The sequence below is a fragment of the Salarias fasciatus genome, chromosome 8 (genome assembly GCF_902148845.1).
Source record: "Salarias fasciatus chromosome 8, fSalaFa1.1, whole genome shotgun sequence".
Taxonomy (NCBI): Eukaryota; Metazoa; Chordata; class Actinopteri; order Blenniiformes; family Blenniidae; genus Salarias; species Salarias fasciatus.
Window position 1 is genome coordinate 18188009 of NC_043752.1, and position 17375 is coordinate 18205383.

At 49.5% G+C, this 17375-nt stretch overlaps 2 protein-coding genes across 3 annotated transcripts; one reads left to right on the top strand and one right to left on the bottom strand.

The window, feature by feature from the left end:
- The first annotated feature begins 2101 nt into the window (after nucleotides 1-2101).
- Nucleotides 2102-7734, top strand: fam20a (FAM20A golgi associated secretory pathway pseudokinase). Its single transcript, XM_030098934.1, has 11 exons — nucleotides 2102-2665; nucleotides 4164-4357; nucleotides 4445-4495; nucleotides 4844-4922; nucleotides 5022-5114; nucleotides 5911-6026; nucleotides 6130-6310; nucleotides 6392-6501; nucleotides 6573-6654; nucleotides 6730-6789; nucleotides 6879-7734. The coding sequence occupies exons 1-11, from the start codon at nucleotides 2301-2303 to the stop codon at nucleotides 7147-7149; spliced, it is 1602 nt and encodes a 533-aa protein (XP_029954794.1). The 5' UTR covers nucleotides 2102-2300; the 3' UTR covers nucleotides 7150-7734.
- Nucleotides 7735-8380: 646 nt separating this feature from the next.
- On the bottom strand, nucleotides 8381-16227 carry prkar1ab (protein kinase, cAMP-dependent, regulatory, type I, alpha (tissue specific extinguisher 1) b). Of its 2 annotated transcripts, XM_030098193.1 has the most exons (12): nucleotides 16074-16227; nucleotides 14331-14546; nucleotides 12811-12981; nucleotides 12615-12706; nucleotides 12467-12528; nucleotides 12330-12376; nucleotides 12087-12245; nucleotides 11948-12008; nucleotides 11654-11775; nucleotides 11064-11145; nucleotides 10745-10923; nucleotides 8381-10710 (listed from the first exon to the last, which is right to left on the bottom strand). In XM_030098193.1, exons 2-11 carry the CDS (start codon nucleotides 14502-14504, stop codon nucleotides 10751-10753), a joined length of 1143 nt encoding a protein of 380 aa, XP_029954053.1. In that variant the 5' UTR covers nucleotides 14505-14546; nucleotides 16074-16227; the 3' UTR covers nucleotides 8381-10710; nucleotides 10745-10750. The 2 variants fall into 2 exon arrangements, with proteins under 2 accessions (XP_029954053.1, XP_029954052.1); XM_030098192.1 differs by having other exon boundaries at nucleotides 8381-10923.
- Nucleotides 16228-17375: the final 1148 nt, after the last annotated feature.

Genomic DNA, 17375 nt, shown 5'->3' on the forward strand with positions numbered 1-17375 from the left:
TGTGCAACAAATGTCAACTGTATTAATTCTGAATGTATTCAGCGTGCATGTCGCTGTATTTAAGACTTTCTAAGACACTAGCAAACTGTCTTGCGGTGCTTCTACAAATGCGACTTGTGCAACAAACATACAAGACAATGAGACTTCTTGATCTTACAAACACGAAATGAGACTCAGAAGTTTGTGATTTGTTGCATCTTCCCCATGTCTTATGGTTTTTACTCCAAATATTAGAGTCCATAAGTCCTGATGACTGACTTCAGGAGAATTTGAATAAGACTTTTTTCAGTTTCTCCTATTATTACATATTTGTCATTTCACGCTACGGAGCTTCTGGGTAATTCAGACGCTCATCTAGACGGACGAGCATCAAACCGATGCCACTCATCTCAACAAGAGCCGCTCTGTTCGTATCATCTCAGCCCTGCAGAATCGCACAAATCAGTGATCCTATGTTTTCCCTCCGTGTTTGATTTGGGGACTTATTTGCGCACGCATTCCTCCTCATCCATGAAAGCCGGTTTATTCTGAGCCGGAGACGGCAGCCTCCCGGCCGATCTCCACTTTGCTGCTCCGGGGTAAATAAAAACAGACACAGCTGGGCCGAACGGGGCAAGTGGAGCAGACGGCTCTCCTCCGCCTCCGGCGTCAGGACGGCAGCACGGCCGTGTGATTTCCACCCAACGTGACGCTCCGCCACACGACTCCAGTGCACCATCACCTCAGATAGGTCCAGGTTTACTGATCACATTTACAACCAAATCCTTTCTTTGGAATGAAAACAAAGCGACACATTTATGTATTTTTCTGCCCTAAATATCAAGCACAAATCAGTTTACATTTGTAAATCAAATACATGACAAAAACGAAACAGAATGTGCTTGTTGACGACGTGTGAGAAAGGAGGCTAAACAAAGACGCAATAAATCCTCCTCCCGCTAACGCCTGTTTTCTCTTCAGAGGATAAAACACCCTGGAGAACTACTCCCAGACACTGACGCGTAATTTTGCAAGCGCTCTCCACACACACACACACACACACACACACACACACACACACACACACACACACACACACAAACCCGAGCAGACGACAGATGTTCCAAAATACCACAGTAACAAGAGCACAGATGCAGGCTGGGAAATGCCCTGTGAGACTGTCATTGCTTCTCCATAAAGCTGCTCGGGGTTTTTAAAGTAGACTTTGGCAGCAAGCCGCCGCTGTAATTCATACACTGTATGTTTTCGCAGGAATCAGACGGAAGGAGAGCAAAGCAACGGCGGCCTGTGGACGAGGGGAGGCGTCTCTCGTCCCCCCGACGTTTGAACTCGAAGTTGTGCGAAAACATTTTCTCTTTCCGCCTCCCTGAACGTGTTCCCCTGAAGACCGGCGCGGCGGGCAGAGAAGTGAGGGATTCATGAGTGGGAACTGCAGCAGGAAGAGAAACCCAGCCGGGAATTTGTGCCTGGAGCGAGACGGAGCCGAGGTCTGTGGCCAAACAGGCAGAGTCAGCGAGGTGGAAGGAGACGAGGGCTGGGACAGCGAGTCCAACGAGGACAGAAGAGGATGACAGAGGGAGGGAGCCGGAGTGTCTTCCTGAGAGGCAGAAGGGGCATCGAGGCAAGTCCCAGTCCGGCTTCACACACCTCTACGCACGCATGTTTACAAGCTTCCTCCCTGCATGGCCAGCTTCAACACACACACACTCCATCATGGCAAATGGACTTGGACCTGTACTTACACACACACACACACACACACACACATGCACGGTGTCGGCGTGGGTCATTGAGTTTCATTCAGATCTGCTGTGATCGGAAGAAATTCAGGGAATTCAACTCTTCCTGCTCATCAAGAAGCTTCTTAATCCGGCGTCTGTAGACACCTGCATTCATACATTCAGCCGCCCACAGTGCTCGGCAGACACACACACATCGACACACACACACACACACACACACACACACACATACACGCCCCGCTCTCCCTCACTTATAAACATGTGTGCGCTCCCTCTCCCGCTCTCCGGCAGAGCAGCAGGTCTCTGGAAGCAGCCAGACTGTCAGCGACGGCTGCGAACACACACTCCCTCTCCAGCCGCTGCCGCCAAGAGAGGAGGAGGAGGAGGAGGAGGAGGAGGAGGAGGAGAGAAGTGAGGCTGGAGGAAGCAGAAAGAGAAGAGAAGGAGAGAGAGAGCTGGACCGACCTGAGGCTGCTGTCCTCTCGTCAGTGATGCCCTGAAGACGCTCCACCGGCTGCTTCCTCTCTGCTCCTGAAAAACTTTCCGTCCGTTTCCACGATGAGGAGAGACCGCCTCTTCCTGGCCGGGACCCTCACTGCCCTCTTCTCCGCCGACCTCTACTTCATCCTGCTGCCCAAGCTGCGGGGCGCGGGCCGGACGGCGGGCCGCCCCTGCCCCTGCGGCCGGGGCGACGCGTCGCTGCCCGGGCTCGGCGGCCTCGCCACGCCGCGCCTGTCCAACTGGACCGCGCCCCCGCCGAGCGGGGCGGCGCCCGGGCCGACCGACGGCGGCTCCAAGCTGGAGCGGCTCTTCTCGCATCCGCTGTACAACATCGAGACGCCGGCGCTGAGGCCGGAGGAGAGGCTGCTGCAGGCGGAGCAGCTGATCGAGTACTACAGGAAGAAGGTGTCCCGCTGGGAAAGGTGGGTTCCTCGTCTTCTCTTCCCTCCTGAGCCTCACGGTGAACCAGCTGTAGGAAGCAGTGTGTTCATTTTGGCGGAGGGGCCGGGTCAGTGACACTAAGGCCACTGGCTCTGAAAACACACACACACACACACACACTCAAACTCACTTAGTCTGTGGTGGCACACACACAACCACAGTCATGCGTGAGTGGAAGGATGTGTAGACGGCCCCGCTGCGTCACTGAGGTCTGATGTTTGGTGGACCAGAGGAGAAATCCCTCGCCAGCACGCCGTCCTGAAAGCCCCGCTCTGGAGCGCTCTCCTGAAGGTAAACAAGGGTTTAAGGCCGCTAAAGCCCCGTCTTAATCTCTGGGAGCCGGAGCCGCCTTGGCTCCCGGGGCCGTCTGCCGAACCCGACACAGTGTGTTCCCACACAGATACAGAGTTTGGGCTCCTGTGGTGGAAAAAGAGGAAGAAATATGAACGCTGGATCCGTCCTCCGTGCTTCCTCATGAGTCTGCACACAAACAACAGGCGTGTTGAAAGACCTCCTCGCCGCCGCAAACGCGGTTCGTCTCAGTTCAGAGCGGTGTTGTGTTCACGCTGCGTGCGTCTTGTGTGAATCCGACAGATTTCACGTGTTGTTATGGCTCCTCTGCCTCCAGGCTCTCCGTTCTGCACGGTTCCTGATCCGTCACATCCAGCCTCTGCTCAACCGGCCGGTATTTTTAGCCCGGCGCTCCATCATGCGGGATGGAGTGTGTTTGGGCAGAGGAGCGGCCGTCCCACTCGGCGTGGTCGGGTCGGGCCCTGCGGTGCCCCTCTCGCCACTTTCCGCTGGCTTCAGATTGTTCTTTCTCCCGCTTTAATGAGAGGCAGAGAAGGAGAGAGAAGCGCAGCTGTGGAGAGTTCACGTTCGTTACAGATTCAAAACAACAGGAAGGCCCCGAAGAAACGCAAATAACGACACCGTCATGAACCGAACGAGGAGCGACAGAACGCCGCTCCATGCCACAGGTTTCTGGCACCAGATGTGCCTCCAGATTTGCGGTTCTCACAGGATAAAACGCTGCCTGTAAACTCTGTTCTGAGGAGCTTTTTTATGATGGCTGGTATATTTCAGCTCAGCCCGAATCTCTGAGTTCGCTACTTTAAAGCACAGAAACAACATAATATTTAAAGAATGAGGGGCGAACTAAAAACAGCGGCGCGTTCTGATACGTCACACTGGGTTCCTGCTGGATTTAGGAGTTAACTCGACGAGCAGACGATGCCTGAGGTGGTCACTGCCGCCATTAGTCAACCCTCCACCACACCCTGCGCAATTACTGCAGGAGGCTGAGGGAACCTCAGAACACACTGCGAGAGAAATACAAGAACATTTCTGTCAGGCTGAGTTCCTAGAGTTTGCACAATCTCAACATAAAGCTTCGGATTGAGGAGATGTGGAGTTTTACGGTCTCAGATTCCTGATACCAGACTGGATTTTCTCCGGTTAACCTCTGTTTCTCCTCAGACACATGAAGATGTACAGCGTGGCGGCGGCCGTGTCCAACGTCAGCGTGGCCCAGCACGACGTGACCTACGACCCCCAAGCCAGCTGGCTGAAGTTCCACCTGGGGATCAGCCGCTACGCCCTGTACAGCCGGGACGACCCCGCCGTGCTGCAGCTGCTCCGGGACATGCAGAGCATGGCGGTGGTCAGCGCAGGTGAAGCGGCTCGGACTGTCGCTCCATGTTCTGTGAAACACTGCCGTGGAACAAACGTTCTGAAGCGAGCGCTCGATTCTCTTCCAGATTACACTCAGGATGAAAAAGCCCTGAAAGGAGCTTGTGACTGCACCCAAGGTACGAACCACTGAAGGGAAACGAGAATATATATGTCGTTTTGAATATATGATATTTTTTACGTTGCGCAGCTTCCCTCATGTTAAAGCAGGAGCCGGATTTCTGACTGACCTCTTTGTCCGGCCTCGTCCCGCTCCTGTCTGCTTGGCGGCGCCGTCACAGACAGACACACTGCCGCCTTTGTGATAGCGAGGAACTGAAATTTCACTTTTGTCTCTCTGTGGAGGAGACAGTTGCCCTGGGCGGCGGTCTTTATCATCCAAACTGTGTTTTTGTCCACTGATGTATCCCAGTGCATTGTGGGCAAGGCGGAGAGGCTCACGTCTCCCTTCTGTCTCCCTCCTGCAGTGGTGAAGCCCAGCGGACATCACCTGAAACTGGCCCTGAAGATGCGCAACTTCGCAAAAGCCATGTTCAAACCCATGAGGTGAGGAGGTTTCACATAACATCTGGAGGCTTCCAGTTCCGATACTGACACTGTCAAACACACTGTGTGTGTGTGTGTGTGTGTGTGTGTGTGTCTCAGGCAGCAGAGAGACGACCAGACTCCAGAGGACGTCTTCTACTTCGTTGACTTCCAGCGGCACAACGCAGAGATCGCCGCCTTCCACCTGGACAGGTGCCGTCTCTCCGTCACCGCGCCGCTTCCGGTCTGAAACTGGTTCTTTTAGGGTTTTCAGAAGTGAATGGGCCCGAATGAGGCTGGTCTCACACACTCAAACATCTAACTAACAGGGATCCCAACAGGCCTCAGTAATGACATCCTAATAATTAAGAAGTCTGGCGCTCAGCCAGAAATCCAGCCTCCTTGCAGGCGATTGCAACATTTTTTTTTTTGCACAAGTTGTGATTTCCCAAGTTGCTGATCAGTGCAAACCACAGTGTGTGTGTGTGTGTGTGTGTGTGGACGCAGACAGGACACACACCTCCTCTTCATGTGGCTGAGGAGGCTGAGGTGATTCAGCCTGAGGCCGTCGTCAGAGCCAGACAGTGTCATTACCGAGCCGCACGCTGTGATAAGTCATCGCCTCGGCGCTCAGAAGACACAGCCAGCGCCTCGTCCACAGCGCGACACTCTGACTCTTATCCCAGCGGTTCGGGATCTGGAGCGGCGGGCCGTGCCGCCAGGAGCCGCTATCATTATTATCACAGGGAACCAGGCGTCGGGGAATGCCGCCATTCTGCTTCACGTTATGATTACAGCTCATGAGACAATGATAAAGAGACGCCCTCGGGGAGGTTAAAGCTCTTAATGGTGGATCTGAATGCAGCCGGCTGAACCGCGGCGGTGAAGCCAAACTATGCATCGACATGAATCAGTAAAACTCAAGCAGCCTTCTGGGAAACAAAGAGTTAGAAAGTTCTAATCAGGAAGACTGAAGCTGAAGCAGATAACTCATCAAAGTCTTCATTAGGGTCCTGGACTTCCGGAGGGTCCCGCCTGTGGCTGGCCGGCTGCTCAACATCACAGAGGAAGTCCTGCAGGTCACCCTCAACGAAGACCTGCGCTCCGTCTTCTTCACCTCCCCAGGTAGAGTCCGGTCTCCTCGCAGGGAATCCATCAGGTTTCAGAACTGAAGAGAAGACGACTCTGACTTTCCACTGACCCGCTCTCCGCTCTGCTTCCCAAACAGCAAACAACACCTGCTTCTTCGCCAAGTGCCTGTACGTGTGCAAGACGGAGTACGCGGTGTGCGGCAGCCCCGACCTGCTGGAGGGCTCGCTGTCGGCCTACCTGCCCGGCCTCAGCATCGCCCCGCGGGTCTCCATCGCCAGCCCCTTCACGCGCTCCTACACCTTCGCCGGACGAGAGGAGTGAGAGCTTCACACGAGCGGACATATGAAACAGAGACTGTGAACCGAACAGAACGTCTGTAATGTGTCTGTCTCCTAAAGGTGGGAGGTCAACCCGTTTTACTGCGACACGCTGAAACAGATGTACCCCTACAACTCTGGAAACAGGCTGCTCAACATCATAGACATGTCCGTCTTCGACTTCCTCACAGGTACTCCCCTCGCCAGCTCTCCACAGAAACACGTTCCCAGTTTTTATTAACAGTCGTGGTTGTTGCTCCAGGGAACATGGACAGACACCACTATGAGATTTTCACCAGGTTTGGGGACGAAGGCTTCCTGCTGCACCTGGACAACGCCCGAGGGTGGGACAGCGCCGCCGCTCAGCGAGTCCTTCGCTCTGCTTTCACACGTTAAACACTCCTCACTCCTGTGTTCAGGTTCGGGAAACACTCGCATGACGAGATGTCCATCCTGGCGCCACTGACTCAGTGCTGCTTGTGAGTCTGATCGTCTTTTTCTTAAAAGTTGTCACTCAGAGAGCATGATGGGTAAGAGAGATCACCCTCCCCCGCCTCCTCTGTGTCAGGATCAAGCGCTCCACGCTGCTCAGGCTGCAGCTCCTGGCCCGGCCGGCGTTCCGGCTCAGCGACGTGATGCGGGAGTCGCTGCAGGCCGACCCCCTGCGGCCCATCCTGACCGAGCCCCACCTGCTGGCGCTGGACCGCCGGCTGCAGAAGGTGCTGCGCGCCGTGCAGCGCTGCGTCCGCCGGCTGGGCGAGGCCGAGGTGGTCACCCGGGATTTCGTCAAGGTCACGGCCGGCCCTCAGACCGCCACAGCGCCGGGCCGGGCCAGGTAACGGGAGAGGAGACGCCGGCGCCGGCAGACTCACGTTTCAAGGAAGAAGCCATTAATTTAAAAAGCTGTGACATCTTCAGAGGAGCTGGAGGAACCTGAGGCCTCGGGACCACAGGCCTGCAGCTTCGTCTTCTTCCTGCTGGATGTTTCACCCGAGAACTTCTCCTCTATCTGAGCACATAAATCTTAGGATGTCACCGAACTTCAGCGGATACTTGAAACCTTTGGCGTTCTGAAGAAACTCCAAAGAAAAAAAAAAAAAAACAAGATGGGTGTCGGTGTGATTATGAAATAAAACTATTCTAAGTGCTGACGCTGCCGGTCTTTAAGTGATGAACTAAAACACACAGGGAGGGCGTGAGTGAGACAGAAAAGTGCTACCTCCCAAACAGCCATTAGGTCTGCTCCACCCCGCGCTCCAGACTCGTAATCCTCCGTCTCATCGGGGAGTTTTAGCAGCTTTACTGCTCGTCTGTCAGCTCCTAACAGGCCGAGACGGAAAACACTCCGAACCTGAAGCAACCAGCCGGTGAGCAGCGAACCAGAGGGCCGTGTTAATCCTGAACCAAGTCCAGGATTCATTTAATTAACGTGTAGAAATCTGTAAATGTTTTCTGATAATTAAACATGATCTCACTGAAAACGTTGCTTCATTGAAGAAGATCCTGGAGGCTGAGTGCAGTTTACATGTTCTCTCTGAGGATGCAGGGTTTTCTCTGATAAAAGAAATGAGGAGCAATGCTTTCTGGACACCACGCAGCACAGGGTGTCAAACATAAGGATCGTGGGCCAAAAACGGCCGACAGGCGGCGCCAATCCAAAGGTTATTATGACATTATTTTATAGGTCAAGCTGAAGATGACACAGAGCTGAATGTGACTGATACAAGTTTGTTTACAGTTAATGGCGCCCTCTGGTGCTCATGTCTGGTATTATCTGGCCTGTGCCAACAGCAAGCATCTTAACTAACCTAACTAAATTAAAATACAGTTTAAAGTAGCTCCTCAGTCCTTCATGTAATCAGTTTCCTACAAGATGAAAAGTCTAAATTTTTAATTAATATTTATTATATGATATCTTATTTATTGTAGTTATAGTGAGATGACTGTTGTCTGCTGTGTAGATAAAACCAAACTAACTACGCAGGGCCTCTGCTATCAGGGGCTCCATGTTTTCTTCCCAGAGCAGAGAGTGAAAAGAAGAAACCGGACACCGGGCCGAATCCTTTTTTGACTTTTTTATTGCTTAAACTGCCATCTGGAACAATCTATACCAAAAGGATAAACATCTTTTGCACATACAGGAGGTCAAACTAAATACAGGGTAGAATAGAAAAAGAATGGTCCTCTTGGCGGCTCGCGGCGGCTCCTCGGCGCCGCAGGCCCAGCAAACTCACTGAAGGTCGGGCGAGCAGGAGTGACTGACGACTACTGTAAGCCCAGGTTTAGGTAAGCTAAGGCAAACCGGGACGACTGCAGTGTGGCTAGAAACGCGTTGGGACTAAAACCGATGACGCAGCTATTTACACCAAAACTAGATTCTGACCAAAAAAAAAAAAAAAAAAACCAGAGGCGAGGACGTCCACCCTTTAACGGCGGCGTCTCCTCCCTCGCAGGTGTGGATGGGCTGGAGGTGGGGATGGAGGGGGGGGTGCAGGGGGTCAGTGTGAGGAAAACATTCACTCGTTTCTTCTTAAATCAGCACTCAGGACATCGTGACGAACACACACCTCCCTTCGAATGAGGCGAGCAACGGAAACCCGACCGGCTGGAGGCCGGCTCTGGTGACACACGAGTGAGGCGGGAATGAAGAGTTCAGCCCATAATCCAGAAATCCACGGCGTGGTTTTGGTAAAGATCGTTTAAAAAAAAGAACGAAGATCAAATAAAAAAAAAAAAAGAAAAAAGGAGGACGTAACAATTTTATGCCATCTATCTAAATATCGGTGAAGCAGTTAAGCTGGGGAGTAACAAACCAGATATCTGACAAAGCTCCTGCTTCTGCAGCAGGATGCAGGGTTTTCTTCTCTGCTCTTTTTTTTTAATCTTTTTTTTTTTTTTTATTATTTTTTAAAACACGCTTCCATTCATACCAGTTCACTGGTTGCCTAAAACATCATGCCAAGTAAGCATAGAGAACAGGTCACAAGCTACTCTGATGAAGAGACGGCCACCTCGCTCAAACAGGCAAGAAGCAAAATGACACTAGTTTCAAATAAATATCCGCTCGCTCGCTCTCTCTCTCTCTCTCTCGCTTGGCCCGCTGTCGGCTCGCCCGGTGCAGCCGTCACACACCAATACTTCAGGAAACCCAGGAACCTCTCGCTTGGTTCAGTTTTTTTTTTTTTTAATTTCTCTCTTTCCATCAGTTCGCAGGAAGCTGTGACCCCCTTCCTCCCCCTCCTCCTCCTCTTCCTCCTCCTCCTCGGTTTGTAAAAAGTTTGAGCCCGTGACATTTTACACAATACGATTACATACTGTTTCGAAGAAGCATTTATTTACTTTGTGGCACTGGACACCTAAAATAGAATTTATGGAAAAATAAGTGCTTACAAAAGACAGTTAAACATAGTTTTGTTGTATTTTTTTTTAAAGATCACCATCACTCCAAACCAATAAGTTTATCATTTAGTCAATGATAATAATAGAACTATGATTATTTTAACTATACTATGATAACATTTTGATTACAAACCATAGCAGAAGAGTGACCAAGTTATTTGGTATATACTAAATAAACTGAATACTGAAATACACTTAATACTTTTTTTCCTTTTTATTATTATTTTTTTTTTCTTCAGAGTAGTCAAGGCAGTTCTTGTACGGTCGTTCTATCGATAGGAGGACAGGAATAACTACGTTCTGTTGGAGCTCCAGATAGCGTGTCCACGGCTATGCGTCTTTAGCCTTGTGGCGATAATCAACATTTGGCACTAGCCTGGTAGCTGCACAATTAAAAAAAAAAAAAAAATGAAACTGAAAGAAAAACAACCTCAAGCTCTCTGAAATGAAGCAGAACAGACGCGCCGGTCTCGACACACCCGCCGCCGAACGGAAGCTAAACCCGCTCCGCTCTGCCTGATCAATCCGGCTGAAACCATCCGCAGCTGAAACATCCGCAACGGATTCACCGAAAAAGCCTCACGTAAAGTCTGATTGTCTGTCTCGTCGCTCGGAGACGCTCGAGTCCTTCAGATATCCTGCTTTGTGTTTTTTTTAAAAAGTAAAATAAAGGAAAGAAAGAAATCAGCAGTCAGCAGAAAGGTAGGGAACGTAAGTAACGGGCGGTGTAACTGTGCCTACGAGGAAGCGAACAGCAGCTGGTACAAGCGCTGGTGAATGGCTAAAAGTCACTCCTACGTGACCGGTGATAACAAAATGACCTGTGTGTGTGTGTGTGTGTGTGTGTGTGTGTGTAAGTGTGCGTGTATAAGTGTAAGTGTGTGTAAAATAAAGAGTGTTTTAGGGAAAGGGGGGGGGACAAGCGAACAGAATAGAGACAAAATGTGACAAAAAGCAAAATTGCATTGGTGGACCCTGGGTCTGAAAGGAGGGGGAGGGGGAGGGGAGGGGAGGGGGAGGGGGAGGGGGAGGGGCGCTCCCTCACACGGACAGCGACACGAAGCTGTTGTACTGTTGGATGTTGCGTTTCAGGATGTCCGAGCAGGGGCCCAGGACGCGCTCGAAGCGGGGCCGGTCCAGCTTGACGCACTTGAGGGGGCCGCGGGCGACCACGGTGGCGGCGCGGGGGCGGTTCATCAGCAGGGCGATCTCGCCTGAGGAGGGGAGAGGGAGGGAGAGAGAGAGAGAGAGAGAGAGAGAGACGCACGTTAGCGCACGGATTGGTTTCTTCTGACTGCTTCCAGTGAGAGACTGAACGGATGAACCGGTGCTGCGGCGCCGCTTCAGTTCTCACCAAAGTAGTCTGATGGTCCTAATCTCCCCACTTCCACAAACTCCTCGTTCTCCGAGCGGCGCTGCAACACGGCCGCAGAACCCTGGAAAACACACACCGTGGTCAGCCCAACCGCCATCACATATCCGGGATCAGTCAGAGGACTGGAATAATCCCGACTCCAGTCCTCTGTCAGGCTCCTTCACGCTTGTGAAGTCAGCCTGACGCTCAGTCAGCTCTCGTCTTGTTCATATGGCAGCAGTGACGAATTAAAGAAGATAATATACATGTACATTACATCATTGTTAATAAGAAGTAACTGTTTGACTCAACATCTTCCTGAGAAAGTTTGCAGATTTTATCAAAAGGTCAAACTTCAGAGTTCAGCACATCTGCTGAACTTTCTAAACCGAGTAAATTTCTTACATCGCCACTAGAGGGCGTGCTCATGCGTGCGAGTGTGTGCAAAGATCAGGCAGAGTTATTTCTCCAAGTAGATCCAAAGAGCTGATTTGATGAGACGTCCAATAAAACACCGACGACAGCGACTAAAAATAGTGTTTCAGTCCAGATCAAACCAGCTGCACCGCCGTGACGGACGGGTTCAGTACCTCCAGGATGATGAAGAACTCGTCCCCGGGCTCTCCCTGCACCACGATCTTCTGGCCGTCCTCAAACTGGACGGGCTCCAGGGCGTCGGCCACCGTCAGACGCTCCCATTTGTCCAGAGACTCTGTGGAGGCGCAGCTCGCGTCAGCCGGCTTCCTTTTCAGCTCGGATATTTTTACACGCGCTTTCAGGTGATTCTAATCTCGGCACCAAACGTGCGTAAGACACGTCTCTTCCTCTATTTTTAAAGTTTTGTGACGAGGCTGATCTGGGTAAAAAGAAGAACATGAACCCACCTAAAATGGACACTTTCCTGAGGAATTCCTCGTACATCTTCCTCTTTCTCAAAGTGCTTCCCTGAAGAGGAAGACATGTTAGTGTGTATTAAAAAGAACATTCCGTCTGACTGTGAGGTACTCCAACGCGTCCTCTCACCATGAGTATTCTCCTGTAGCTGTCTCTGTCGATGCCCCACAGTTTGACGTTGGTCTTGGCTCTGACGGTGGCGGCCCTCGGGGTGCCATAGATCAGCGCCAGCTCTCCAAAGCTGCCTCCCTCCCCAATGCTGGTCACCCATTCGTTGTTCACATACACCTGTCAGATCGGGAGGAATCAAGGCGTTACACTCCAAAAACTGGGGGAAAATGTGTATATTTAAAAAAAAATATCTCCACTCACATCCATCTCTCCTTGGTCGATAACATAGAAATTGTCACCTTCGTCACCTGTAAACATAAAATACAGTCAGTGGCATTAAAATGTCCTCAGGACAGGCGATCGCTCTACAGCACACTCAGGAAGACACAGGATCCTACCCTGCAGAATAACCGTCTCCCCTGCGATGTAGGTGACTGGAAACATGGCATCGAATATGTCACTGAGGGAGGAAGAGGAGGAGGAAGAGGTGAGAACAGCAGACCAAACACGCCGACAAGCCAAAGAGCAGACGTGGACGGAAGCTACCTCCTCTCATTGTCGTCCAGGTGTGAGAAGAGCACGTTCTTTTCGATGGCTTTGGCCAAGGCAGCCATGGTTTTGTAGTCTTTTGGAATGACCTTGGATCAGTGGAAACAGAGATGCTGTCAGACTGGACCCAACGGTCGACTCGCTCATCTTGTGTGACGTAGAAGAACCGTGCCCAGACGGCGTCTGCATTCACCTTCCGGACGTACGAGGCGGCGTCCTCCTCTGTGTAGACCTCTGCGCTGAACGCTCCTCTCCGCCGGCGGCCCTTCACCACGGGGTTCATGGGGGGAGACACCTCCTCATCGCGGGAGTCTGAGCGTGAACTGCTGGCCTTCTGCTGGTTCTGAATCTGCTTGGCCTCCTCCTGGAAAGGGTTAAAGGAGGTGGGGGAGATGTTCAGATAACCACATAAACCCTGCCTCCCGCAGGTCCGTGTGAGAGGTTAAGATGTTTTTTTTATGGATATTTACGTCAATCTACAAAGAATTAAGTAAGAGAGGCAAAAAAACTCCTCAGCAGCCCAGAAGTTCAACCTTTGTGTCCTTCTTCTCCTTCAACTTTAGCTGTTCTGCCTTTATTCTGGTCAACAACAAGATCATTCAGCACAGAGATCAATGAACTGACTAATAAGTTTTGACGCTGAATGAGTGAACACACACACACACAATGCTCTGTAAACAATTACATTTATGCTGCTGTCCCCATTAGGAAACTGCCAATGAGCTCCATGGTGCCAGCTCCTCTGGCAGCCATAAGTGTGTTCAGACCATGCTTTGCCCCTTTCACCGTGACAGAGGTTGATTTAGGCTTCCCCGGTCCACAAGCCATCATTACAGACCCTAACCAGCTGATCTTATCATGCCCTGGGACCTGCTTCCAGACCGCTCCGTTTTTAAGGCTGACCAGTGGTTTGAACTGCAGTCAGCTGTGGAAAACACATCATTTGCACGTGAAGCTGTATAACATAACTATTCACTGACATGGATTAAACTATTAAAGTAGCAGTGTCACTTCCTACTGTGGCAAAATGCCTCAAATTACAGCTGAGACTGTTGCACTTTATCACAGATTCATCACAGAGCCGGAACAACAGCAAGTGAGACTGAAGCTGCAGAAGATCATTCAAAAAAGACATTTCAAAGACATGGTGTGGAGTGACGACCTGTCCAGGTGTACCTGCTTTAGCCCGTATGAGCTGGGACTGATGGCTGCAGTCCCAGATGAAGCATAGGTAGGATAGGTGGCAGTTCCTGAGGAACTTTTGCAAATTTAACATAGGAACTCTTGAAAAAAAAGAAAAAAAGTCTTATGCAACTGTATAAATTTAATGAAAGTGTTATGTGGTTGAGTATTTTGCAGATTTAACAGAAAAAAAGGGAAAAACCTCGTTACTTAACTTTACAGATATCACTGCTACTGGCATGAAATGGATTGTTTGGCCAGCCAAGATAACTGCTATACTTCTGATGCACGTTGAATGAATACAATCTCAAAGAAAAACTGTGTTAAATTATTAAAAGAGGCAGAAATCCAAAAGAGACAGATGAATGAGGTGCTTCAGGACAATTGAATAAGAAAAAAAACATGTATGAATTGAAATAAAAACCTGTTTAACACTGTTTATATGGGGGTGTATGTTGCTTGGATCCTTGCGTGTTCGGTTTTGCTGTCTGTGCATAGCAACAGTAATTATCAAAATCAAAACACACAAACCTTCTCCAGCCTCTCGAAGTACTCCCTGAGGAAGCCCATGGGCCTCTCTGGCCTGGAGGTGCACAACTGGACAATGCAGTCCTTGAGCAGCTGTTGAATGTTATGTTTCTGCACGTACTGCTCGCACTCCCTCAGGCTCCGCTCCTCCTCGCTGCTCGTACTTCCAGATGCCATGACGATAACCGCAACCCTGCTCTGTGACCTCTAACCTTTGTGCTGGGGAAGAAAAGGAGCACGTCATCAGATCGTCACAGCAGGACAGCACGGCTGGAGAACAGAGCTGCACAGAGTAGAAACTATCTTTACGGTGGGAAGACAAATGGACAGAGAGAGAATGTGAGAAAAATGGAGCCAGAGTGAGAAGGCGCAGACAGTCGGGTGCTGTTTTGTCACTATGGAGCCCGAGCACTCCTTACTGTCAGGAATGAAAATTGGTCATATGATGTGATCACACGTATTCAGCTACTGGAGTAAAACAAAGACCAACACTGCCTGACCTGATTTCTCTCTCTCTCTCTTTTTAACCACAGCGAATCAAATTTTCTCAGAAACACCAACTAGAAAAAAACAACCACATATGAAGCCTCCACAGTTGATCAAGTAGTTCAATGAAGCGCCTCTGAATCGATCCTTTGTGGTACATGCCAAAACCTAAAAAGAAGAGTTCAAGCTTGAGGTTTGACCATTTCAGGGCTCAATACTGCTGCAGAGCAAAACAGTCAAGATCATCTGATCAGGCCGTGTGATAAAAGTTTCTTCAGACAGCTCTGTGCTTGATTTAACAGTGGGATCTAAAACAGGAAGGGCCCCTAGGCCTGCTGTGACCAATGTGTGCATTTCACAGGAGGACAACGGGTCCAAACAGTCCAACTCTCAATCATGCATGTGAACCAGCATAACGGGATCCAGATTATTTACTGACCTGATCAGGTAGAGGATTATTACTACCATCAAATATGGGCCTAACACAACCAACAGCACTAGAGGTGGAAACTTGGCAGGATTACTTTAATCTAAACCTGCCACAGGAATAACCAGGTGGTAAGCGATACTGTTTTCAGATCAGCTGGGAGAAATTAAGAGCTAAAGACTCTCAGCAGGGATCTCCTCCCTTATGTAATGTGCTTTATTTAGTGTCAAAGGGAGTTAAATATACACCTAGCATGTTGATTGTACGATTGAGTTTACGAGCTGCAGCATCTCCCTTTTTCTTTTTTTTTCTACTAAGAAACGGCTGTTGTAAATTTACGACTGCGATGCACAATGACCTTGCTGTGCAGGAGGCAGGAGAGTATGAAGCAGGATGGATACAAACAACCGCCTCTACATTTACCAAATGAGACGATACTGCCGTTATTAGAGGCGGTGTGGAGCGAATATGTCCAATATGTAACAGCGTCTAGGTCAGGGAGGCTTCAGCTGAGGGCTGACGACAACAAGCAAGTAACTTAGAGCGAGCAGATTAACGCCAAAACACGAACTGTAAACATGTTAGTAACACGTGACCGCCCGTCGAAATGGCTAGCAAACGATTAATGTTGTTGTTTTACTCTCTCCGCCTTGTGTTTAATCAAACGCTGCCTCTGCTTCGATACCTAGCTGGCTAGCTCCGCGCAAAGGCAAAAGCTCTCCTCCAATGACGCCATCTTGAGTTCTATCATAAACAAACGAGAGACGGAGGAAACAAATTTCACCTATACAGAGGTCATGTGTTCCGTGAAGCGAGGGCCCACGAATACTCACAAGAAACTGTAAATTCCTGCCGAGCCTTCCGACAGCGACTCGGGATGTAGGGTATTTTCTCGAAGCGTACCGTTACCAGAGCCTCCTCCTCGCTTCGATTTTTTTTTTCCCGAGCTCTGGACCGCTGCCCCACCGGATACGGCTGAGGACCAATCAGCGGCCGTCACTGACGTCAATTCTCCCCGTTCTGACATGTGAGCCCGTCACCCATGGCAACCTTAAAGGGGCCGACACGGAAACCGTGACGTCAAGGAAGTGCTTCAGGAATTCATATGTACTGTAATTCATACATCTTATCTATGCTGTCATCGAGTCATGTTATTGAATAGATAACAAACAAACAAATAAATAAACAGTTGATTCACTTCTTCTTTTGTTATTTTTTTTCTCCAGCTTTTGTGTTTCTGAAACTCCGTCTTACAATTATTTGTCAACAAATACGCTTATCAAATGCCCAACCCTTTATTCAATGGTTGGGAACTACCAATGCAGCTTTGTCTGGCCCAGAAGTAGCAAACACATTTTGGGCTCCTTGTTTGTTTTCATTTCAGAAAAGTTTTGCATATAGACAGCAATGTTTTGAAAACGATGTCCATTTCCACGGCAAGAGTGGAAATGCTGAAAAGAATGTAGTTAGCTATTAGTTTCTGTAATGAAACCAACGATGCATGCTCCCAGAGAACAATACTCTAAGGACGTTAACAATGGTGAGTTCACAGACATACAGAATGAACAGAACAAGTTGGATTGTTACGGTGACTCTCAACTATAAAACTATCAAGTCTGAGGAGAATATGGATTGGAAATCTTGACACGATGGAGGCCATAATTTTTGTTAGTGTCCATCTACTCACACATGTGCAGAAGAACTATTTACTACGGCTGAGGTGTGCATACACAGTAGCAGCGAGTCCTCCATCTACACAAAGATGGAGGCCAACTGTCTGCTAAAAGTTGTATGGATTTTCTCTCCTTTTCAAAATTCCACCTGGGGAGCTGTCCTCAAAAAACAACAAACTTTTTGCACTTTCATCTGAAAATGTCACATTAAAGGGGCCATGGTTTGGGGGTCCACGGCCAAATTTCATATCAAGTGGGCCAGACTGGTATGAATAAGTGCCAAAATGACTTTTTAATCAAAGTCTTTCTTAAAATCAGTTAAATCAGTTTTTCTTTGTTGTGCAGAGTACAAGTGATAAAAATGTTGTTTTTTTGTTTTTCACAAACCCAAGCAATCAGTATAGAAAATGACTATTCAACATAATGCTTACTGTAATGATACTTTAAAGGGATTTTAATTTG